General features: G+C 31.9%; 4 protein-coding genes across 5 annotated transcripts; all 4 read left to right on the forward strand.

The window, feature by feature from the left end:
• Positions 1–591: 591 nt before the first annotated feature.
• On the forward strand, positions 592–1,029 carry LOC123211608 (proline-rich 33 kDa extensin-related protein-like). The gene has a single exon (XM_044630404.1). It carries the CDS (start codon positions 592–594, stop codon positions 1,027–1,029), a length of 438 nt encoding a protein of 145 aa, XP_044486339.1.
• Positions 1,030–5,900: 4,871 nt separating this feature from the next.
• Positions 5,901–6,338, forward strand: LOC123211609 (proline-rich 33 kDa extensin-related protein-like). The gene has a single exon (XM_044630405.1). The coding sequence runs from the start codon at positions 5,901–5,903 to the stop codon at positions 6,336–6,338; it is 438 nt and encodes a 145-aa protein (XP_044486340.1).
• A 14,768-nt stretch (positions 6,339–21,106) lies between these two features.
• LOC123211127 (early nodulin-75-like) lies at positions 21,107–22,224 on the forward strand. Of its 2 annotated transcripts, XM_044629666.1 has the most exons (3): positions 21,107–21,491; positions 21,543–21,641; positions 21,692–22,224. In XM_044629666.1, exons 1-3 carry the CDS (start codon positions 21,137–21,139, stop codon positions 21,952–21,954), a joined length of 717 nt encoding a protein of 238 aa, XP_044485601.1. In that variant the 5' UTR covers positions 21,107–21,136; the 3' UTR covers positions 21,955–22,224. The 2 variants fall into 2 exon arrangements, with proteins under 2 accessions (XP_044485601.1, XP_044485600.1); XM_044629665.1 differs by having other exon boundaries at positions 21,107–21,641.
• A 3,160-nt stretch (positions 22,225–25,384) lies between these two features.
• Positions 25,385–25,924, forward strand: LOC123211610 (early nodulin-75-like). The gene has a single exon (XM_044630406.1). The coding sequence runs from the start codon at positions 25,385–25,387 to the stop codon at positions 25,922–25,924; it is 540 nt and encodes a 179-aa protein (XP_044486341.1).
• The last annotated feature ends 245 nt before the right edge of the window (positions 25,925–26,169 follow it).

Below are 26,169 nucleotides of genomic sequence, written 5' to 3' on the forward strand. Positions count from 1 at the left end.
TATATAATAATATATTTATCTATATACTCATTTTATGCATTTAAAACACATGCATGTAACATTCCCTATTATTAACGCTGCTAACTTTTATTTTTTCGGGTGATTAACACTCTGTTAACTGTACAAAAATAGTCAATTCCGTATATGCCTCTTATTTTGAATTTCAACCACAAAACGAGCTACATTCAGAATCATAACCAGAACACGACACATCGATCCATATCTGTTTCAGCTGTTGCACTATTATGTGCCTACAACAACATGATATATATCAACCCTGTATATTATTAACATATTCTATCTTGTTTTCTTTTTCATCTGAGTGCATGAAGAAGAGAAAAGGGAATTGGCAAGCGCAGAGAAAGCAGGGGACACCTCTTATACTTAAATCTCAACCCTTGCTAAATATTCAAACTTTTCAACTGGGTGTGGGATCCATGCGAAGAAATTTATTAATCCTAGTATATAGGTCTTCAACAGCATATCACGGAATACAAAACAACACGTGTTGTTGTGTTATTGGGCTTAGTTCATTATAAAAGCCATGCAATTGCTCAAGTTTTTCACCCAGCAAACATCAACTTAACTAAGATGAGTAAAACATTTTTCTTGCTTGCTTTGCTGCTCCTTGGAGTGGTGCTTTTCACCACTCCCACTTCGGCCGATCACAAACCACCCGGCGGTCACAAACCACCTGGCGGTCACAGACCGCCTGGTCACAAACCACCTTCCACGGAGGAGGAATCTGTAGAAACCTTGGATGGTAAGCCACCCACATACAAGCCACCACCAAAACACAAGCCACCTCCACCAAAGCACAAGCCGCCAACTCCCTTCGATGAACCATCTAAGGAAGAGGAGTCAATCCCTGAACACGAGCCAATCCACAAGCCTCCTCCTAAGGGCAAGAGTGAGAAGCCACCACCTGGCCACCACCCTCCTGTGGAGAATATTGAGGACTCACACAAGCCACCTGTCCATAAATCCCCTCCAAAGAAGCCACCACACAAGCCTCCAACTTCCTACTGATGGCATTAAACCAAGCTATCTACCTGGATTATTAAACCTATCATCTAGTAAGAATTAATAAGAGCTCTTAATGATCCATCCTTTTTATGAACTAGTCATCATTATTGTCCTCAATCTATGTATGCATGTATCTTCTGTTGGTTCATGTACCTAAGTTACTGGCTGTATCGTTTGTATCAATTGGGTTTAAGCCCTATAAAATGAGCATGCGTTTGGCTCTAGTAATGTGAAATTTCCCGTTAGTACTGCTTGCTGAACTAGTATATGTTTTCGGATGTAAACAAACATATTATCAGATTATCTTCGCTTTTATATATCATAACTCTAAGAATTCCAAGTAACTAACGGGAGAATTTGAAGAGAAGCACGAGATAAATGTATGAATTTACTTCAAGACTGAAATTTCAACTTGGAAGTCCAATTCATTCTAGCCAAAATACCCTTTTCTCTAATGCAGTCTAAATTATTGGGTACTAATTCACTACAGCAGCATCTGAACTGATATTGTTAACGTCAGCCATTATATATATATGTTAAAAAATGTCAAAATGTATGAGGAAAATGGCATACGTGGTATGGAAGTTGGTGGAAGAAAAGAAGGAGATAAAGTTAGGTATAGGTCACTTAAATATATTACCAGCTTATTCACGCATATTATTGGTTTACAGTCTAGAATTTTTTTGTTGATTAATATTCTATAGATTATTATATTAACATACTCTCCCAAATTTACTGTCTAATTTCTATAGAATATATTATTTAAGATAATATACCAATTTTAAAAATATAATATAATTTTATTTGAAAAATGACATTCAAAATACGATTTCAAATGTCGATCACAACTCATACAATACAAAGAAACAAGAAATCATGTGATATGTATAGTCCAATTCTTTTCCAGAAGGTGTCAAGGGTCAGTATTGGAGGTGAGAAACGGAGAAAAGCCATTGTTAGCTTTATCAAACTTTTCACTAAATCTAAGACTAGAGTGCATTGTCGACATATAAAAGATCTTCAGAAAAAGACACGCATATTAAATAACGTGTGTGTGTTTCTCTCTCTCTATGTATATTATAAATAATATTATATATATTTATTTTGAGTATATAAATAAATATATATATTTATATATATTATTATATGATTGATTTTAAAATTATTTAATTATTTAATAATATATATAAATATATATATTTATTTATGTATTCAAAATAAATACATATAATTTTATTGATATATTATCACATGTAAGAATTGTGGGGATAATCTTGTCCTATCTTGCTTCTTCCTTTTCTTATATTATTATTTATTTAAATTAGTATTGGTTAGTGTCACCTGAAATTGAGTGAGTACAGTATACTTTCACTAGTACAAGTTGAGGTGATAATGGGATAGAAAACAGTCGAATATTTTAATTTTTATCTTTATTTTTGTAAAGAAAATCTTTTTCTATTCCCACTCTACCTCCAATATGAAGATGACGAAGAATATTTGTTCCCTTCTTGTAGAATTTTTCTTCCCTTCCCCTCTTATTCTTGCAACCTATCTCTACTATAAAATAATAAAATATTTATTAGATATTAAAACAAATTTATAATAATTAAAAAATGTTGAATTCAAATGTAAAAATGTAGAAAATATGTGGAGAAGGGGATGAAATGAGGAGGGACAGGCAAGAGAGGGAACGAGTAAGCGATATGACCGGGATTTTAGCTGCTCTCATTTCCACCTTTGTCGGTTTCCAATTGTGAGAATTTTGGTCATTTCTATCCTTATCTTTGTCTTTTTTGGAGAAACACCTCCTGGTTCAGAGTGCTGCTGCGGAATTCTGAAATTTTTGTTGGGATCGGGTCTCCCTTGATGGAGCTGCTGCTGGAAAACCTTGATGATGCCTCTGAAGTGTTTGCGATTTTGTAGATAGCCTGGGCTTCCAGGGGTCTTTCAGTGTCTGGTGCTATCTGCTTCTCCCTTGTCTCCTGTCTCTGGATTCTTGGAGACATTTATTTTTTCTGCATTCTGCTGTGGCTCCTGGGGTTGGCGGCTTGTTTTCCTGATGCTTCTGCAGGATCCTCTCGTTTTTTTAACTCTTGATCTAAGATTGTTTTTTTCTAAAGATTGGTATGCCTGGGGTTTTTCAGATGCTGTGTTGAGTCCGTTTCCTTAAATCTTACTGCCAATTCTGTTGATGGTTTTGATCTGAGATCCTCTAGTAGCTGATCTGGGGAGCTGGCGATTTCTGTTGTGTGCCTTCTGGGGTTGTTGTTTGGTAGCATGCCTGCTGTGTATTGGCCTTCTTATGCTTTGGAGTTGCTTGCGGCAGAATGTTGCAATTGTTGGTGTCCTCCTGTCTGGGTCTGCTGCAAGTTACAGAGTGGAAACCATGATATGAATTTTCTTAGTTTGTTTTCGCCTTTGGTGGCTGGTTTCCCTTGTAGCCCGCGGGATCCAAGTTCCAGGCTTTTACTTATCCTGTGAATGTGAGTTGGAGCCTGGCTTGGCTTGAGCTAAAATGGACATGGACATATCCAATTGTGACTTAGGTTAATGACTTGAATTGGTAATGTTAAAATTATTGGAATGTCCAGAGATGATTCCTTGTATGCTTGAGACTTGGCTTTCCTTCTTTCCTTGAGGGTGAAAAAAAAAAATCCTTGAAAGACACGATGAATCTGGGAGTATGACGCTAATTAATAAATACGTGAATTATTCGCATATTGTTCGGATTTTTGTATTATTTATATATTAAATGTGTCCAAAAGAATTTTTAAATTTAAAATATATTAAATACATATTTTATATCATTCCCATATTAAACACAAATTATATATCGTATTTTATATTTACCATATTTTTAGCTTTTTTTGAATTTTTGACTAAACTTAAAGTATAAAATTGTCTCTTCTATTTTTAATTATTTACAAAAATATCACTATCATTTAAAAAAAAAACCCAATAATATTTATTTCTTAATTTTCAATCTTAATTTTATATTTTTCTTCCCTGTAGCATGTACATAGATTCACTCTGATCTTAAGTCTGAAATTCAAATTGATTAATTTGTTTATTTTTCTCAATTGACTAGTACATTATTTATTGTACAAAAAATTTTGATTATGTATTATATTATATTAGGTTTAATAATTAATTAAATATTTTACATTTGAATTATTATATTAATTTTCAATAAAAGATCCATGAAAAGTATTCAAATTGTTATGATATATTACTGTATTTTTAGAAACGTATTATTAATAATGTGTCATATTAAACTCATTTATATACATTATGTATGTAAATTTTAGGGATCGTTTTTACAAATCTATTTTTCATTATTCATCGTATCACCCTTATATAATTTGCGTACCCTTTTTTTCTCATTCTTGTATTTACTAACTAGGGTTTAAAGTTTTATAAATAGAGCTTTACATTGTCTAAGCCCACTAAGGGTTATAGTTATCAGTATCTTCTAATACATGATACATATCTATAATACAATATTATACAGATGAAAAATGATATATATCATAAAATGTATCAAATTAATACAAATGAAACCTATTATCAATATGAATAGATATATTTTTTTAAAGAAAATGATAATATAGTGTAGGTTCATTTGAAAAAATTTAAAATTTTAAGAGTATTTATGATATTTTTCAAAATGACGGGATATAAATTAAGTTTTTTTATTATTTTATTAATATTTTAATATTTTACCTTTTAAAAATCATAATATACAATATTATACAATATTTGATACGGCAGCTAAAATGGTCTTATTCGGGCAATATGACTGTGCAGTATGAAAACAAGCCTATGCATCGGAACCGACAGGTTTCTGCCTCTTAACACCAATCACAGTCGCAGCATCCATAGTTCCACTATGTCGGGATATGCTTGAAATATTCCATTGGCAAAGGATTCGATCATGGTGCCATTAGTTCAGATAATATAATTAATTAATAGTAAATTTTAATGATTTGATAAGTTTTTCATCCCATTGCTTTGAAAATAAATATTGGCAATTTGATAGAGACTTGTGACGCGGTCACAAAAATGAAGCTTGACATCTATCACAAACCAAGTTAAATCGAATTAAATTTTTTTTAGTTTTAGTTTAATTTGGTTTAAAAAAGAAATTAAATCTTGAGTTGAACTCGGTTCAAATTCAAACTAAATGAATTCGACTCAAATCGAGTTAATTTTCAAGCTTAAACCAGTTCGATTTGGGTCCATGCCTAGCAAGCTGCAATTTCAGGAACTATGGCCTAATTTCCATTTCACCACAGTTTTCTCACTAAAACTTACACCAGAAAGCACGCATAGAAATGGAACTTAAGTTGAGATCAAAACTTTACAGCTGAAACTACTCATCTATATCATATTATTAGCACTCTGCTAAATTTACAAATAGTCAATTACGTATATGCCTCTTATTTCGAATTTCAACCACAAAACCGGCTACATTCAGATTCATAACCAGAATACGACACGTCGATCCATATCTGTTTGATCTGTTGCACTATTATGTATCTAGAACAACATAATCTATATCAACTCTGTATATTAACATATTCTATCTTGTTTTCTTTTTCATCAAAGCATAGGAAGAAGATAAATGGGAATTGACAAGTGCAGAGAAAGCCGGGGACCCATAGTATACTTAATCTCAACCCTTGCTAAAAATTCAAACTTTTCAACTGGGTGCGGGATCCATGCGAAGAAATTTATCAATCTTAGTATATAGGTCTTCAACAACATACCGCAAAAGAAAAACAACACGTGTTGTTCTCTTATTGGGCTTAGCTCATTATAAAAGCCATGCAATTGCTCAAGTTTTGCACCCAGCAAACATCAACTTAATGAAGATGAGTAAAACTTTTTTCTTGCTTGCCTTGTTGCTCCTTGGAGTGGTGCTTTTCACCACTCCCACTTCGGCCGATCAAAAACCACCGGGCGGTCACAAACCACCCGGCGGTCACAGACCGCCTGGTCACAAACCACCTTCCACGGAGGAGGAATCTGCAGAAACCTTGGATGTTAAGCCACCCACATACAAGCCACCACCAACACACAAGCCACCTCCTCCGAAGCACAAGCCGCCAACTCCCTTTGATGAAGCATCTAAGGAAGTGGAGTCAATCCCTGAACACGAGCCAATCCACAAGCCTCCTCCTAAGGGCAAGGGTGAGAAGCCACCACCTGGCCACTACCCTCCTGTCGAGAATGTTGAGGACTCACACGAGCCACCTGTCCATAAATCCCCTCCAAAGAAGCCACCACACAAGCCTCCAACTTCCAACTGATGACATGAAAACCAAGCTATCTACCTTGGTTAATAAATGTATCATGTAGTAAGAAATTAATAAGAGCTCTTAATGATCCATCCTTCAACCTATGTATGCATGTATCTTCTGTTGGTTCATCTACGTAAGTTACTGGATGTATCTTTTGTATCAATTGGCTTTCAGCCATGTAAAATGGGCATGCGTTTGGCTCTATTTGTGTAAAATTTCCTGTTAGTACTGCTTGCTGAACTAGTATTTGCTTTTGGATGTAAACAAACGTTATATCAGATTATCTTCGCTTTCATATATCTTAACTCTAAGAATTCCAAGTAACTAACGGGAGAATTTGAAGAGAAGCACGAGATAAATGTTTAAAAAATGTCAGAATGCATGAGGAAAATGACATGCATGGTATTGAAGTTGGTGGAAGAAGAGGAGATAAAGTTAGGTTTAGGTCACTTAAATATATTACCAGCTTATTCACGTATATTATTGGTTTACAGTCTAGAATTTTTTTGTTTATTAATATTCTATAGAATATTATATTAATATACTCTCCCAAATTTACTGTCTAATTTCTATAGAATATATTATTTAAGATAATATACCAGTTTTAAATATATAATATAATTTTATTTGAAAAATAACATTCAAAATACGATTTCAAATGTCGATTACAACTCATACAATACAAAGAACAAGAAATCAGGTGATATGTATAGTCCAATTCTTTTCCAGAAGGTGTCAAAGGGTCAGTATCGAAGGTGAAAAACGGAGAAAAGCCATTGTTAGGTTTGTCAAACTTTTCACTAAATCTAAGGCTATAGTGCATTGTCGCCAAATAAGATAATTCCCGAATTGATTATGAAAGATCTTTAGAAAACGACACGTCATATTGCATATATATTTATATATATTATAATATAATTTGGTATTATTTTATTTTAATTTAAAATCATTGAACCATTTAATAACAAATATAAATATATATTTAAAAAAATATGTATAGTTTTATAAATATATTATCATTGGCTAGAATTGTGGTGATTATCTGGTCCAATTTTGCTTCTTCCTTATCTTATATTGGTACTGGTTAGTGCCACTGGAAATGGAGTGCACTATCATATTCACTAGCCTAATTGTCTTTATTTTTATAACGAAAATCTTTTCTTGTCCTTGTCCCATTTCTGATATGGAGATGACGAGGAAGTCAAAAATTTTATGGGAAATTCAAATGTAAAAGTTTAGGAAATACATAAAAGGCCAAAAGACTTATTCCCACCCAAGGTATAGTGAAACCCCAACTCCCACCAACCAAATTTTTAAAAACTTAAACACCTACCTATAATTAGGAAAATTAATAATTTATCCCCAAAATTAAGTTAGGACTAAGGATAAAATCATTATTTAACAATAATATTTAAAATTTATATCATTTTGCCTCTTTAATTTGAAAAACTAAGAGTTTTCTCTAAAATTAAGTTTTGAAAAGTGACATTTTTCCCCTACCTAAGGTTTCCAATTTCTCCGACGAATTTCTACCCGATGATGGCCGATCTCTCTCCCTCTCGATGTCGTCTCTCTCTCTAGTGTTTAATATCGAATTGACAATGTCTGAATTCGATAAAATCCAAATGAAATTCAAATGAAAAGTCGAAACTTTTCATTTGGATCTTTGTCGTTCAGACTAAGTTGGCTTCATCTAGATGATGATGATGGTCCAGTCGAGACCGATCTCCTCGTATGGACCATCGTCATTGTTGTCTAGACAAAACCGACTTCATTTGGATGACGAAGATCCAAACAAAGAGTTTCGACTCTTCATCTGGATTTCATCGAATTTAGATATTATCAGTTTAATATTGAGCATCAATGAGGGGATGGACTAAAAAGTGGATGAGTAAGAGATACATTTATCCTCATTCCTAATTGTGGGATTTTAATCATCCTCATTTTCATCCTCATCTTATCCCCAATTATAAGAATTCTATCCATCTCTATCTCTTCTTCGTCTTTATTAGAAAATCCCCTCATCATCCACAAAGTACGGTCCAAAGACCTAGTTTAGTAAACTAAATTGCTATCTCCAAGTCCAAGATTTACGTCACCAAGATTTGCAGTGTCACTTGTAAGTAATTGGTTCGTTAATTATTAATTTAATATGTACCTAATAACTGTTGGCTATCAAATAATGTAACTTCAACATAGTATAAACCTTATTACATGTTACAAATTCTAATGAATTATAAATTAATGTATTAGTTCATGCCAATGGATAAACAAAGAAAGGAAAGTCGTGGATAGATGTCATGCAATAGCCACTTGGACAATATATCATACCTGCCCCAGGTGCAGATTTAGCTAAATATTCAAGATTGGCAGCTATCATTGAGTATATTAATTGTCAGTAGTGACAGATTCCTCTTCCATGCCTAACCCGAAAGAAAAATTATTCATTTTCACCGTGGACTCCATGCTTTGTTATTCATGATGAAGAATTTTGACAAGCTTTTGAAACTAAACGTTCTTATTTCAGTAAAAATTGGAAAGATATATTTAAAAATAGAATAAATTATCATTTTTCATCCAAATATGTTTGCGGAAACCACAATTCTGACACCTTAGCGGTTAAACTACAAACTCTTACCCAAAACAGGTCCATTAGTAGAAACTAATTGTAAAAAGGCACAAAAGTTATTTAACTCTTCAAAATAAAAAAAATAAAAAAAAAAATTGGCCAACAATGGATTATTAGGATGCACCTAGGCTAATGCGAATCATGTCAAATCTGATCAAATTGTTGATGATCACTTTTATGATCAAAATGAGATATTAAAAAAATATATTTGGGATGATAGAGTAATTTATATGCCTAATATTGTGATAAAACCCTTTTCTGTTAATGAGTTATGTTTTGACTGAAAATTTGAAATTTAAAAATTCAAAGGTGAGAACTGTGATATCTCCAAACATTGGGTGAGAAAAATAATTTATTCTCAAAATATATTTTTCACGCTCACTATTATATATGTTTTCAAATTTTTGGCTAAGCACTGGAGAACTAGAGTTACAGTAAAGTGTTATGTTGGAATTCACGGATGACATTAATTATTCATTATCTTAAGTTCCTTTCTCTTTCTAAAGATAATCATGGGAATTAACAAGGTCGATGAAATTGGTATGCCGTACTTGGAAAATTTAAAGCCTGTTTTTGACAATTCACGGATGACATTTAGTCACCTAAGTTTACCGAGTCACGTCCGTCCAATGGATGCTCTAGTTGACAATTATTAAATGGGAAAAGTACCACTTCCCACCCAAATTTTAGTCCAATCTCAAAATATATTAATGCATGATAAAAAAACTCAAAATTTAATCTATTAGGACATACCCACATATTTTCTATTAGTGTTAAGGGGTAAACTCGTTATTTTATCAATAATATTAAAATAATTAAAATTTTATCTCATTTTCTCTCTTTAATTTGAAAAACTAATATTTTTCCCCTAAATTAACTTTTAAAAATTTCACTTTTTCCCCCCAAAATCCAGCTACTTTCTTCGATGACGGCCAACCCTCGACAGAGGAGTTTTCTTTCAGAGGTCGACCTCTGGATGACGATTGTCATCCAAGGAGGACTATCGTCGTCTAGATCTGGAGGACGAGCATCGTCCATTCTGGACGACGGAGAGTCATCTATTCTAGATGACGCTTCGTCGTACATTCTGGACAATGAGCGTCGTCCTCACTGGACGACGAGCGTTGTCCAGAGAATGGATGACGCTCCGTAGTCCAGTGAAGGTCGACGAATATCGTCCAGATCTGGATGACGCTTGTCACTCTCCTTCTAGCCACGTCGTTGCCGGTGGGCAGAGAGAGAGTGAAAAAAATTAGGGATTTGAATGGGTGAAAGTCACTTTTTAAAGTTCAGGTATGGGGGTAAAAGTTAATTTTTAAAATCGAGGGGGAAAATGTGATAAAGTTTTAAAACTTGAATATAAACAGTAAAATAATAGTTTTATCCCTACATTTAATAGAAAACTTAATGGTTGTTTAGAGATGAATGGTGTTTCAACTTTTCATCAGGTGTGGGTATACTTTTGAGATTGCGCTACAACTTGGGTGGGAAATAGTCCTTTTCCCTTATTAAATTAATTTCTTTTGAAGTGATGGTCACTTGCGTTAAACATAAGTTGAAATATTTTATGGCTGTTAGTTAAACTGCATACAGGTATCTTTCCAGGCGTTACCACTTACAAAATTTTGTTTAGTAATTGTTAAAACTGGTGTGATTATAAGAGAGGATCAAGAAAGGTCCAGTGAGCCTTTTAAGTTTTAAACATTTTTGTTGCATGAAAACTCCTTGAATGAATTTGCACAGTTTTATTACTGTAACTCTCCTGTTAACACATAAATATAAAGTATGGCTTAAAGAGGAAAAGAAGAAAGAAAGACCTCAGTCATATGAATAATAATTCAGATGTTTAGCTAGCTATATGTAACTAGCATCTGACACTTTAGATTAGATAAACTTTTTTTGAGAGTATGAGTTCAAGTCTCCTTTCACGATATATCAAGATCAAACTATTCATTTATCTAGTTCAGTAGTTGTGAAATCAGTCACTAGATTCGGAGTTTGTTCTATTCGGTGTGGTTAATTTCGGTCTAATGTGAGGGTCTAATTCGGGTGGGGTGTCTCGTTAAAAAAAAAAAAACTTTATCTTAAGTGAGGTAGCTCTCAAAAAAATATAGTTATCCTTCTTTGGCAATTCTTCAAATCTATTAGAACGTTTTTTCAAAGTTGTTAATAACATACATTACACAAAAAACTAACATTAGCAAGAGAAAAATAAAAATAGATAAATACCTGGTGGTTATAAGTGTAATTTTTATGATTTTAATTATCAATTATTTATACTCTTATTAAAAATAAATAAATTTATGACTTCTTGTGAAAATATTTGTTAAAAATCTATTTTTCATCATTAAAAAGTTCTAAAAGTATTTTCGTCATTAATACTTTTAATAGGGGAAGCTATAACAATAGACGATGATGAGATTTTTCTAATCATTAAAACTTGTTTAAGACGGAAGTAGACTTATAATAATCATTTTCCTCTTGTAGAAGTTATAAATTAATTTAGTTTTAACGAAAGTATAGATAATTGTCACTAAAATTATAAAAATAGTATTTATTATGATAAAATATTTATCTACTCGTTATTTTCCTTTTACTAATGTCAGTTTTTCTTTTTGTAGTGATAATCGCATGGACACGAGTTCATGAGTAGTGAGTTGAACAAATTTAAAAATTTTCTTGTGTCCAATTCGCACACCTCTAATTATTCTTATTAGAGTGGATTACAAACTTGATTAGTGAATGCTAACCATTGTTATCATAGTTTTTCATGTGCAAGACTTGAAATTATGAACATCAATTGGTAACAAAAAATTACAAAATAGTTTAATGCTAGCAGTAGATCCCCTACTAAAAATACTAAGGTATAGTCAATCTTTGACGCATGCACCGCTCCCCAAATGTCTTCTAGAAGACAAACAAAGTCCATGACCTAGTAACCCTAGGCAAAGCATCGTTCCTAAGACTCTCCTTAAAAGGATGGCAAGGAAAACCTCACATTGTCATTTCTTTGTACATATTATTGGCATAACCTACTAATGGTTCATGTTATTAAAAGGTTGAAACTTATCATGTAGGTATCTTTCAAGGTATGGAGTTTAAATTGTCAAAGGCAAACAACTTACGTTGTAGAAGTGTCCCCTTGCAAGACACTTCTAATTTTTAGAGTGAAGATATCATTTAACCTCAAGTAGTCCACTCTCTCTCCTTGCACACTGTTTCATAGCGTGCCCTGATTTACATCATAATATCATTTGAAAATATGTAGTTTATCCTCAATTTATGGCTACTCTCAATGTGTAGTCCTTGATTCACTCAATGAATTTGTCTAATTGATTCTCTAATTCACATTTATTAAATTAATTTCTTTTATAGTGATGGTGACGAGTTAAACTAAAGTTGAAATACTTTATGACCATTAGTAAACATGCATACAAACATCTTTTAAGGCATAATTAGTTATAAAATTTTGTTTAATAATTGTTATGTGATAATACAAGAGGGTCAAGAAAGGCTCAATGAGCCTTTCAGATTTTAAACATTTTTATTATATATTAAAACTCTTCTTTGTCGAAACAATACTTCTAGATGTCATTGGTTACAATTATAACAACCAATCTATAATAAGGATAAGAAAAAAACAGTTTTTGTAACACAAATAGCAAATAGGATGTCCAACTTCATACAACTAGCTAGCATTGGCACTTTAGTATCACATAAGCTTTATATGGAAAGCCATAACTTAGACCTTTGTAACATAAATAGCAAATGAGATGTTCAACTCAATAATACTACCATCCAACATTTCGAATTCAATAAACTTATCCTTAGACAAAATAGCTCTCAAGAAAATCTAGTGTTCCTACAACAACAATTCTCTAAATCAAGTCATTTTCGAGAGATGTCCTTTATAAAACTCTGTTCATGCTATATTGGAACATTTTCTCAAAGTTGTTATTAATATAACCAAAGATATAAACTTTTGAATAACAAATTAGACCAAGCTAAAATTTTTTTTTATGTCCAATCCATATGTACACCTCTAATTATTCTCATTATAGTAGATTAAAAAGTTGATTAACCAATTCTTATCGTTGTTACCGTAAATTATCTTGAACAAAATTTAAGATCGCATATGTCAATTGAGGATGAGAAATTGCAACTTAGTTAATTTTTTTCTTATTCTTTCTGCATTTTATTGTTATTTAAACCTTCACTTTGCTGCATTTCATTCCTAATAACATCGTCATACTGATTTCATATAGCATCCGTATAATAGGCAGCTGAGCATGCATTGCCTTCTTTGTCGTTTCCTACTTCTAACATGGAACAGCATAAACAAACTTTCAAAATATTGGTGTGTGTGTGCGCATATATATATACATTGAACATGCCAATTTGAAATGTAATAGCCCTCTTTACTTTAAGTCTCATTCATTAAAATATTTCCCACCTATAATTTGACGGGGGCACCGTCTGTACTAGCCTCATTGCATGATTTTCAAAATATTCTGCTTCATGTAATTTTGTGAAAATTGAAGTCATCATCCTAGATATGAAATCGAGAAATTAGCAGAATTATTAAATGACATATATAGATTATACATCTATGTCATGAAAATTGAATGGGAAAAAGTCTTTATTAGATTAACATTTTCATCTCTTTATTAATTGTAATCACACCTTGTCTTGCTGTAGATGCTAGATGTTGGTGTAAAACCTCTTAATTTATAAATACATTATATAAGTTTAAGAAAACCTAGTGGTCTAACCAGAAAATATCCAATCCTTTCACTTGGAAATCGAAGAGATGTATGGACACTTCAAAGTTCATTAGCGTAGAGTTTTAAATTAAATTGAAAGAATTTATTTATTTATTTTAAAATTGAGTCCGACCACTCTTTTGAGATTGTATTAATCATATTGAATAAATCAAACTCTAGTCTAATAATAAAAACATAATCCAATTTTGGAAAGTTAACCAAAGTGGACAATTCAAGGCTTATGGAAAACAATGGAAGAAGTTTTCGATTCGAACGAAAGTTACTTTAAAAAAGGTGAAAGAGAAGGAAAGAAGTCTACATCGGGGAGGAGGAGATTCCACGACCTCTGCCAAATAGTAAAAGTTTTCAACTTAAAGGGAATTTCAATTGGTCCTTTCACATTATCTTTTTAAAAATCAACTGGAAAAGATCTCAGAAGAAAATTATCACATGTGCATGGCCATGTTTGGACGAACTAGTTCAGTACCAGTGATATAAAAGACAAATGAGGCTTACATAAGTGATGACGATGGCTACCTCCCTCGTGTCCAATAAAAGGATACTCAATCTTCTAAGTTATCCACATGCTTTGAAAATGTCTTCCAAACACTTGGCTGTGTTGTTCCTTCTTGGAATGGTGCTTTTCACAAGGAAACCTTGGGGGCAAAAGTTAATTTTTAAAATATAAGTTAAGTAGTTTTTAAAGTTTAAGTAAGAAAAGGAGATAAAATTTTATTTTTTTAATATTATAGGTTAAATAATAATTTTTTTTAATTAGTGAATATTTCAATAGTATAGATTAACAAATGGATATTTGGTTTTTTAAAACTTAATAAGAGAAAGTTTGATAATGAATTAAAATTTGGGTGGAAACAATTTTTTGGCCAAAAATATATAATTTTCAAAAAATAAATCTATCCAAAAAATAAAAAGAAAATGAAAAAAGGAAAGGTCAATCTGACATACTGTTGTTTGCATTCAGATACCCTAGTCAAGGCAACCATTTCCAGACAAAAATTTTGGACGAGAAAATTAAGGTCGAAAATCACGTAATTAGCAAGTCTTTTCGCCACATTCAAAGGAGATGTTTCCTTGCATTGATCGTCGATTTCAGGTTTAGCTCCATTATGCAGCAAGGAATTTTATAACAAGGCAAAAATGAAAAGATTTTTTTTTTTTGTATTATTATCAAATAAATAAATAAATATATATATGTATATATGTATGTATGTATGTATGTATATATGTAATGGGCTCCTTATAATCCAAATATTCTACTTCATCATCTCTTTAATTATACTGCATAAAATGCCATCTCTCAATGTAATAATGAAAGAAAATATGTTTACAATCAAAGTCTTTTCTTATAATATGAACTTCTCCTAATTCTAAAGATTTCTTTATCTTTATTAAATCTTTTTTTTTAATATTAATCTCTAGTAGCTTCTTTTCGTATGTTAAGAAATCATGACAAAGAAACAGACAATTAAACCAAAAGTCTAATATCTCAACTGTATGGACCCAAGTTTGTTTTTTGTAAGAATTTCTACTGATAGATATTGCACAATGACATGTGTGATGACGAATTCTGGGCCCCTTTCTGAAGACCAATTTGATTCATTCACCTGTGGTTTGCCCACGTGAAACGTTCTATAATATATGGTATACTACCGATAAGGCGGTCTTCCTTCTGTTCGGATTTTGTTCACTAAAATAAATTAAGCCTACGTAGTTAGGTTCCTTTTGTTCATATTAGCATGTGTATCTACTCATGTGACTGATTTGTTCCTTTTGTTCATATTAGCATGTGTATCTACTTATGTGACTGATTTGTCCTTTCAATGGACCGATTACGACATGTCACCATTTACTTAGCGGAGTTGAAGTGCACAAATAGCCTTTTCACCTAATAAGTGACGGAACCACCAAATAATTTAGCAAGTCTTCTTTCTTTGTGTGAAGTGGAGAAAATATATAGCTAGACTGACATTTGCATGTTTTCAGCCAATCTGCACGCTTAGTCACAGGATAATTAAATTCTAAAAATGCCTGTAGATAGTCTATGGTTTTCCATAGTTCCCGCTGATTGAATCAATTGAAATAAACTAATTATAACTTAAAAATAAAATCCCTTTTTCCTGGTACGTCCAATCACTGAACTCTTACAAAAATTTTGTAATTCACAAGCTATCATACTATATACAAAACTGACTAGAGAAGTAAATTATATTGATTAACTCAAAGCAGATTTCTATGGTTATTAAGAAAGATAATAAAGGTGGAAGGATAAAATTTTTTTCTTCCTACCTCTTGCACTAGTGCTTTTACCGTCATGGTAATTAGAATTGTCATATATATATATATATATATATATATATATATATATATATATATATATATATATATATATATATATATGTCGATCTCTTAACTAATGCAATTATGTAAGCCACAAAATTTTGTCTAGACAGCGTATAGGTCTTTGAAACAGTCCAGTATAAAATTTGGAACTTCTTTTTTATAAATATTATTAATGAAAGACCTTAAAGATCTTGTCTTGTAGCCGGATGAGATATAATGTGCGGGTGCCCTCCTACTTACGTATTCATGCTTTTATGTATAAATATATATTACGTATTCATGCTTTTATATATATGTATATATATATATATATATGTATTCCGAATTTTACAGTGGACTGTTTCAAAGGCCTATGAGTTATCTAGACAAAATTTTGTGGCTTACATAATTGCATTAGTTAACAAAGGATTAAAGATTCCTTGGGTGGGTGGAAAATGATTTAACTTAAAGTAAATTTAGAAATAAAAAAGTTTGATTAAAATCCAAGAGGTCAAGCTACGAGTTTAAAGAAAATATAGATGGTGATGTATCAAACGGGATGAGCAGATGAGTAAAAGTAGGTGATTCAATGGATTTATTAGTTGTGACTATTATTTTAAATCTTTTTCTTTAAGGTCCAAGACAATATAGAAGGTGGGGAGTTATTGTATTTTAAAAACAATTCTGATTTAACACAAAACTTTTCTCTGCTTCTCCCATTCCAAATATCTATTTATCTATAAGAACTCTAAAAATTCATTAGTAGACAATTAAGTCCATTTCAATTAAAATTGATAATTTTGGTATCGGAGATTGAATAAGAAAGAAATTGTATGTTTTTATTGTGTATATATAATCCAATATTTATAATATAGAGAAATGTCTACAAAAAAAAATTAATATTCTAAATTAGAGCTAATTACTATAACTAAATTAGAGTCTAGAGCTAATTATAATCATTAAAGAGTAATGTTATGTGCATAAACGTGAACATATCACCACATGATTGAACAGTTTTAAATTAGAAATAAAATAATATTCAGTCACATGATACTATATCATTGTCGTACATAAAATTGTGTACATAGTTTTATTGATTATTAAATTAGAGTCGAAATTAGAGTAATACAACTAACATTGTAACATTTTCTCAAACTCAAAACGGTTGCACTAAAACAATTTTGTGTTTAGATACCAATTCTAAAAAATGACCTGGTGAATGAGCTTTAATGAAAATGTCAACGATTTGATTAGTGAAGGAAACAAATTGTAGTGTTATAGTGCCTTGTCAAATGAAATGACAATTGGTCTTGATGTGGTTGGTGCACTAATGAAAGATATCACTGTGGGCAAGTTTAATTGCACTTTGGTGGTCACAATAAAGAGTAACGAAACCAATGTGAACAACACCCATATCCCTTAACAACCACGAAGCTAAAGAAGCTTATCAATAGTATATGCGATAACTCTATATTCTACTATGATGCTAGAGTCGAAAACTATTGTTTGTTTCTTATTTCATCAAGAAATCAAAGAGTCACCTAAAAGAAAACAAAATCCAGTAGTAGAACACTTATCCGTTGGATCCTCGACCCTATCAACATTTGAATAAGCATGTAACTATAAGGAAGAATGAGTTGCAAAGTGTAAACTATTAAAGATAGTTCCTTTAACATAATGAAGGATGTGAAGAATGTTTGCATAATGAGTAGGGTGAGACATAAGCTGACTAACAATATGAACAACATTCACTATAACATTTATTAATAATTTTTTTGTGGCATTTGATGAAAAACCACTAAAAAATATGATAAATCAAAAAATTAATAACTTATTGTGATATTTATTATAATTGATGTTATAAAAATATTTAGTGGTATTTTTGTTATAACATTCATATTAAAAGTCACTAAAAATCATAATAATTTATTATAATATTTATAATAATTACCACTACAAAAATACTTTCTTATTATATTAATTTTAAAATGGTATATTGAAATATATTTTTGCCTAAATAATACATTGACATATATTTCTGTCTGTCTGTATTTTTTATAATTATCATTGAATAATAGAGATAAGGTCAATAGAGATAAGGTTTTGATTTGATTTATTAAGAGATATTGTTTTAAGAAGAAAATTATTGCTTTCTTGGTTTTTTAAGAGAAATTGCATGAGGGAGAAACGTTATTGCTTCAAGAAGAACATTGAGGGATTCCAAGCAAAGTTTAATTTCTTTTATTAATCTAGTAATTTATTATATTAAAAATGATATTTTGTTAAGATTTATTCAACTGGTTTTCGATTAATTTTAATAAAAAATTTTACTTTTTTTATTTTATAAGTTTGATTGTTTTCACAAGTTTTAGGGTTTTGTATAAGTTTCAATTGGTTAAACTTTGTTTTTTTTTTTCCAAGTTTGAGTTTCAATTTTATATAATATTTCTGTATTTTAATATATTTCTTCTACTAATTGAGATTGTTTCTATTATCTTTTTTATTTTGGGGTAATGTTGTGGTTTTACAGAATCTTTAATATTTGTTTTCCTTTGCACATTAAATCAACTGGCTTGTTGGTAGACGTTGCTGGTAACTTGTTTGATAGCACTTCTTTTTATTTTTATTTTATTAATTTTTGTTTGATTTTAATTTTTTTTTCTTTTCTAATTGTTTTTTAACCTTAGGTAGATCTAAATTTCTATATTTTAATGATATTTATGCTTTTTGATATACTTGATATTGTTTTAAATTGATATGTGGTTTTTTATTTTGAAATTTTTGGGTTATAGTCTGAACTAATTTGTTTTAATTATATTCTTCTAACATCAAATTTTTTTAATCTTTTTTTTTTCAAGGTGAATAATTAAAAATGGCATAAACATATATTAATGACAAAAAAAAAATTTTAGACTATTAAAAATGTCACATTAATTTATTGATTAAATTATTTGGAATTTTTGTGGCAATTGTAATTGTCATTGTAAAAATATTATTTAATGAAAAGATGATATTTTTGAGGTTTTAGTGGCAATTGTAAATGCCATAAATAATTGTCACTATTATGATTAAGTTTTAGCAGCAATTATTTTGTTCTTATGCCCATATTGCAAATAATTGCCACTAAAACTTATAGTGATACAACATTTAACGACATTTGTTCAAATGCCTATAAAAATAGACCAAACTACTAACTAACTTTTTGGTGTGGTGATGAACAATATCAAGTCTAGTGATAGTAAGGTAGACCAAATTGTCAACCAACTATTTGTAGTGCATAGCATCAGAAAGAATACTACCATCTGTTAGAGTGAGATGAATATTAGACTGAAATGGTCTAGAAGTGATCTTATTATCTATCAACCCTGCTCAAGAGATGAGATCAAATGCATACTTAACTTAAAATACATAATAACCACCATACGAAGGTGATATCAAAAAGTCAAATAATTGTTACATGACACTTTTTAAACATGTCCTAAATTTTCTTTGCATATTCCTAATAAACAATTCTTTATAAATTGCAGGAATTGATGTATTTTAAAACTACGTAATGATTTGGTGGTTTTTGCAATCTCATTCTTCAAGACATTCCCCATATTTACATCAATTTTTTTTGTACCTCAACTAGGGTCTTTGATACCCCTAGTAATAAATTGTATGTCTTTATTGTGTATTTACATCAACATACAACCCAATATTTATAGTTTAAAGAAATATACACAATAAGAAATAAAATCAATATTCTAAATTAAAACTAATTACATTCACTAAACTAGAGCTAATGAAAATAATTAAATTAGAGTCTAGAGCTAATTATAATCACTAAATTAGAGCAATACAACTAATATTGTAACTTCACATGCGTATACTCTTTAAGTTTGTGGACAAAAGTCTCAAATGCATACTAAACCTTCACATGCGTTATTCAACAAAAGCTACTATATATTATATCATGTAACTCTTTTCCCTTCTTTTAGGAATCTCTTTAGCATATTTGTATATATGTATGACTTTGATGTGTACACATTTTTCTTATATGTTTACACATTGTTGATTTTTGTGTAAACATTTTGATGTGTCCACACTAAGATTTATACCCGTCCCTTTAAGCTGAGCAAGTGGACATGAATGTTATTCTTTCTGTTTGGCTCTAAAATTATAGTGTTGCTTCTCTTTGTTTTTCCCTTTGTAGGTTAGCTTTGTGATTCAAATCATGGGATACGATATTCTAACAGGCTTTTGAAGGGAGTACAAGATCAACAATGGAAGGGATTTCAGTTCATTATTCAAGTGGAACTTAAACAAGCTGAGTGGAGACACTCAGAACCATTTCATATTAAAGTACAACAACTAAACAATTAGAAGTTTAAGAATATGTTTCATATCAGATTTGTAATTGACAATTGACTATTTGTTTTAGTAATTTGATTTGGTCTATGATTAGTCCTATTAATGTAAGTTAAAAGGGATCTTAATTAAACCATGCAAAAATAGTTGGGTTACTTCTAAAATTTCTGTTTTTCTTTTTTGCTATAAGCGTGCAGTTAATCAAACCCTATCACAACTTTCAGCCTAAATAGATGTACATGAGTACTTCGAAAAGTTAATTAATCGGTGTAGAGATTAAGATTAACTTGGAGATTTATTACGAAAGAACCAGGAACATAACTCCTTTTTGAAAGAAATAGGAACATTTTTAATTGATAATTCAATGTTCATAATAAAGAATGAAAGAAGTTCCCGGTTCCACTGAAATTTTCTTTAAAAAAGTAAAAGAGAAGGAAAGAAGTCTACAAAGAGGAGGAGGAGATTCCTTGACCTCTGCCAAAATTGTAAAACTTTTCAACTTAAAGGGTATTTCAGGTGGTCCTTTTCACATTAACTTTGAAAAAAGCAACCACGAAAAGATATCAAACGAAATTTCTTTCATGTGCATGGGCATGTGTGGATGAACTAGTTCAGTAGCAGTGATATAAAAGAGAAATGAGGCTTACATAAGTGATGACGATGGCTAGCTTCCTCGTTCCCTATAAGAGGTCACTCAATCTTCTTAGTTTTCCACAAACTCGAAAATGTCTTCCAAATACTTAGCTGTGTTGTTCCTTCTTGGAATCGTTCTTTTCATCACTTCCTCACTTGCTGATAATCATCACGATCCTCCCAAAAATGAGCATATGCCACCAGAAAATAAATCACCAAAACACAAACCACCACACGGACACATGTTGGTAGAGGAGGTTGACGACTCACACAAGCCCAATTTCCCAAGACATGGTGGAAAGGGAGAGAAGCAACCACCCCAGAAGCCGCATTTCCCAGGACACGGTGGCAAGGGTGAGAAACAACCGCCGAAACACAAGCCACCGCATGGACACAAGTTGGAGGAGGAAGTTGAGGACTCACACAAGCCTAATTTCCCAGGACACGGTGGCAAGGGAGAGAAGAAACCTCCTAAAGAGCCTAATTTCCCAGGAAATGGTGGCAAGGGAGAGAAGGAACCACCCCAAACGCCTAATTTCCCAGGACATGGTGGCAAGGGAGAGAAGGAACCACCCCAAACACCTAATTTCCCAGGACATGGCGGCAAAGGAGAGAAAATGCCACCCAAAGAGCCTAATTTCCGGGACACGGTGGCAAGGGAGAGAAGGAACCACCCCAAACACCTAATTTCCCAGGACATGGTGGCAAAGGAGAAAAAAAGCCACCCAAAGAGCCTAATTTCCCAGGGCATGGTGGCAAGGGAGAGAAGCAACCACCCAAGAAACCGTATTTCCCCGGCCACGGTGGCAAGGGCGAGAAGGAGCCACCTAAGCACAAGCCACCAACTCATGGAGAGAAGGAACCACCACCCTACCACAAGCCACCTTATAAGCCTCCATCAGCCAATTGATCAGCGCCTTCATATATATCTATATGAATTTAATTATATGAAGAAATAATAGACCATGCAAATCATATAATGACTTCTTGAGAGTAGAGTTTTGTTTTGCGTATCAATTACTACTTAAGAGGAGTGTTATTTGTTTTGCTTTGGTATATTTTAGTGCTTATTGTCGCTTGGCTTGTAACTGATGAGCATATTTGTTCATTAGTTTGCTCGTCTTATGCAGTCATGTAGATTATTCGGTTCTTTTATATATTGGGGATTTTCTTCTTTTCATTATTTGCATTTTTTTTAATCTTTTAAGGATTCACATTTCGTCTATCACCAAGTAATGTACAATGATCTAGAGGTGGATCCACGGCTTGGTTGAAAGGAGTCTATTTCAAATAGAAACTTTAGCTTAATAACTCAATTTGGGGTCGACTCATTTCTTATCTTGTGATAGCAACATTTTTTACTCCTCGACGATATTATTTATCCTACCAACAATCTTTGAGTAATACTAATTATCGTTTCAAACAAATTCCAATTCAAATTTAAGTTTGATATTTGAGTTTTGATCTGAGCTTAAATCAGTCTTAGACTTGACTCAACTCAAATCAAATTTATTTATAATACAATATCATTTTATCAATCTCCATATGCGAAAGTTAAAAAGAAAAAAGGATGAAATGAAGTTCATCGACAATTCATATCATTGGTGGACGCAAGGGGGATCAAGGGAAGTCACCCCACTTTTTAAAAAAATCCAAAAGTGTGTCCAATATTTCCATTGTGTAATATTAGTTGTAATTGTATTAGCTTCAAGTTTAGAAAAGTTAAAATTTACCCCTAACATTAGTTTTAAGCTTAGAAAATTTAAAATTTACCCCTTACATTAGTTTCAATTTTTAATTGTATAACATAACATGTCCTCCTTCCATATTGAAAAAAACTGCTCTATTCCCACTCTCTCTCTTCAAAATAAAAGTGTTAAAAATTTCAATATACCTCTGTAAAAAATTTCAGTAGGATAATTTTTACAATATACCATAAAAATGAAATCATACTGAGGTCATTTTTAAGGATGTGCATAGTCGAGTTTGCTAAATTTTAAGAGCTTTTTCAAGACAAACTGAAAACATACATTTTTGTTCGATTTGGATTAAGATTTGAACATATTAAAATCATTCACTTCTAAATAAATTTAATCCAAGCCAACTTTTGAGATCAAATTCGAATCCAACCCTAGTTGCTTATACAGAGAATAATGTATTAGATAGTATTAATAATAAAGTCATTTTATAATACTTTCCGAAAATAAAGATGACAATTATAAATATATTAGTTAATGAATTTTTATGAAAAAAAATATTTGTATTTGTTTTTATTTAAAATTTATTTGTATTATTCTAATATTGATCTCTCTAAATTATTCTGTCACTGATTCATTTGATTACACCAATTCATTTAATTAATATGCAAATAGATTTTTATTGACTTCAAACTTGTCTGAAGTCTCTGTTAAATTTTAAAAAATATATATAAAACTAGAAATCTGTAAAAAAAAAAAAAAAAATGAAAATGAAAAGGTCAAGCTCGCACACTGTTATTTGTATTGAGATGCCGTAATCTTAACAACCGTTTCCATACAGAAATATAGGATGAAAAAATTGAGATTGACAATCACAAAATTGGCAAGTGTTTTCGCCGCAATTAAAGGAGATGCTTTCTTGAATCGATGTTCAATTTTAGGTTTAGCTTCTTTACGCATACGCACCATTTAAGCCAAATATTCTACTTCATCATATCTTTATACTTGGTAAAATGCCACCACTCAATGTAGTAATGAAAGAAAAATCTTTGATTATGTTATTAAAAACTGGATGCATATGTATATAATCTAAGTCTTTCTTATAATATGTACTCTTCTAATTCTAAAGATTTCTGGAATTTTAATAAATCTTTTATATTGATATTCATCTCTAATAGCTTCTTTTTGTGTGTAATGAAATCGTGACGAAGAAACGGACAATTAAACTAAAAGTCTAATATCTCAACTGAGCAGACCCAAGTACGTCTTTTGTAAGAATGTGTAGCAGCAATTGAGCTAGAATTTCTACAAAAAGATATTGCACAATGACATGTGTAATGACGAATTCTGGGCCCCGTTCTGAGGACCAATTTGAGCCATTCGCATGTGGTTTACCTGCGTGAAAGGTTTTATAATATATGTTATACTACTGATAAGGTGGCCTTCCTTCTATTCGGTTTTTATTCACTAAAATAAATTAAGCCTAAGGTGGTAGGTTCCTTCTATTCATATTACGATATCCTAGAGAGTAGTCGGTGCATCTTATCTCGAAGTTCGGGTGATTGAGACTATGGCACAAAACAAGAGCTAGCATGTGTATCTTATCTCGACATGTCATCGTTTTTAACCTAGCAAAGTTAAAGTGCATAAATAATGCTTTTTGACCTAACACATTGGAAAGTGCTGGACTATGTTTTTTTTTGGTAAGTAAAAAATATATTAACAAGGAAACAACGAATCTATAAAAAAACTCAAAAACTCCCTAAACTCATCTCGCCAAGAAGAAGAATAGCAAAAAACAAAATAAGACCCAACTTACGTAAACAAACAAAAACCTAAATTCAAGTTCCCTTATAGCTCCAAGTGGTGGACCATGTTACACTTGGAGCTGCCGCATAATTAGTGAAAGTCTTCTGTCCTTGTATGAAGCGGAAAATATATATAGCCAGACATTTGCATGCTTTCAGCCAATCTGGATGTAGATAATCTAAAAAAGATTGTAATTCACAAGCTATCCTACTATATACAAAATTGAGTAAAGAAGTAAATTATATCGATTAACTCAAAACAGTTTGCTATGGTTATAAAGAAAGATAATTAAGGAGGAAGAAAAAAAATATTAGAAATCCCTTTTTCCTACTGATTGTATCTCTTCCATTAGTGCTTAACTGTCATGGTAATTTGAATTGCCTACCAATTAATAGTCCTTAATCAATCGAATAAGGTATTCAATTATTTCTTTGGGGCGACCAAAATGGTTCATTTTTTGTTAATTGAATTTGGTATAAAACCCACCGAGAATAGATATTATATCATTAAGCATTGATACGTGAAGTAGTAAAGCACTCTCATATTTGATCTCATCCGGCTACGGGACGACATGCCTTTGCCCCACGTTAAACTTTTAAAGTTAGTGTGAAGGCCCTAAATGGGGATCCCCTTCACTCTTTAAGATGCAAAAGTAACAGAAAATTAGTATGAAACTTGGAATGATATTCCTTAGTTGTATCGTTAATATAGTGATCTATTAGGAAACATTAAAACAAAAAATGACATAAGTGATGAGGGCAGCTATCCCCCACGTTCCTATAAAAGGACATTAACTCCTCTTAGTTTTGCATAGCTTCAGAACTTTGATTCAAAATGTCTTCCAAATATTTACAAGTGTTGTTCCTTTTTGGCGTAGTTCTATTCACCTCCACCTCACTTGCTGATCACCGCCATGAGCCTCCAAAAAATGAGCTTAAACCACCAGAGCATAAGCCACCAAAAGACAAGCCCCCACATGGACACATGTTAGTAGAGGAGACTGAGAACTCATCCAAGCCTAATTTCACAGGTCATGGTGGCAAGGGAGAGCAACAACCATCCAACCAGTCTGGTTTTCCAGGACACGGCGGCAAGGGAGAGAAGCAACCGCCAAAACACAAGCCACCACACGGACACAAGCTAGAAGAGGAGATTGAGGACTCTCACCAGCCATTTCGTGGACACAGTGGCAAAGGAGAGAAGCAGCCGCCAAAACACAAACCACCTCATGGACATATGTTGATGGAGGAAGTTCAAGAGGAGTTACACAAGCCAGTTGCTGGACAGAATGGCAAGGAATGGAAGCAACCACCCAGGAAGATGAAGTTGCCAATTCACGGAAAGAATCCACCAACTCCCCCATCAATTAACTAGGTGCCGGCCGATACGAGTTTATGTAGTACAAATAAGAGACCGAAATGATGCAATAACTAATTCGCCATGAAGAGTTACTGTCCTATGGATATAAGTTACTGTTAGCAGCGCTTGTTCTTGTATTAATCATGTCTTTGAGTTTGGTTTCTCATCTTATGTAAACTATATATATATTTCGCGTCTCCCACGATAAATCTATTTGAGTTTTTATTTTGTTTATTATTTGCCAAACTGCTTCATTAATC

Source organism: Mangifera indica, chromosome 3 (genome assembly GCF_011075055.1).
Source record: "Mangifera indica cultivar Alphonso chromosome 3, CATAS_Mindica_2.1, whole genome shotgun sequence".
Classification (NCBI taxonomy): Eukaryota; Viridiplantae; Streptophyta; class Magnoliopsida; order Sapindales; family Anacardiaceae; genus Mangifera; species Mangifera indica.

What these genes read in the sequence shown, in the direction of transcription:
- LOC123211608 (XM_044630404.1), top strand. Translation starts at nt 592, where the DNA reads ATGAGTAAAACATTTTTCTTGCTTGCTTTGCTGCTCCTTGGAGTGGTG.
- LOC123211609 (XM_044630405.1), top strand. Translation starts at nt 5,901, where the DNA reads ATGAGTAAAACTTTTTTCTTGCTTGCCTTGTTGCTCCTTGGAGTGGTG.
- LOC123211127 (XM_044629665.1), top strand. Translation starts at nt 21,137, where the DNA reads ATGTCTTCCAAATACTTAGCTGTGTTGTTCCTTCTTGGAATCGTTCTT. An exon ending in AACACCTAATTTCCCAGGAC is followed by an intron (nt 21,642 to 21,691) that starts ATGGCGGCAAAG and finishes AATTTCCGGGAC; the next exon opens with ACGGTGGCAAGGGAGAGAAG.
- LOC123211610 (XM_044630406.1), top strand. Translation starts at nt 25,385, where the DNA reads ATGTCTTCCAAATATTTACAAGTGTTGTTCCTTTTTGGCGTAGTTCTA.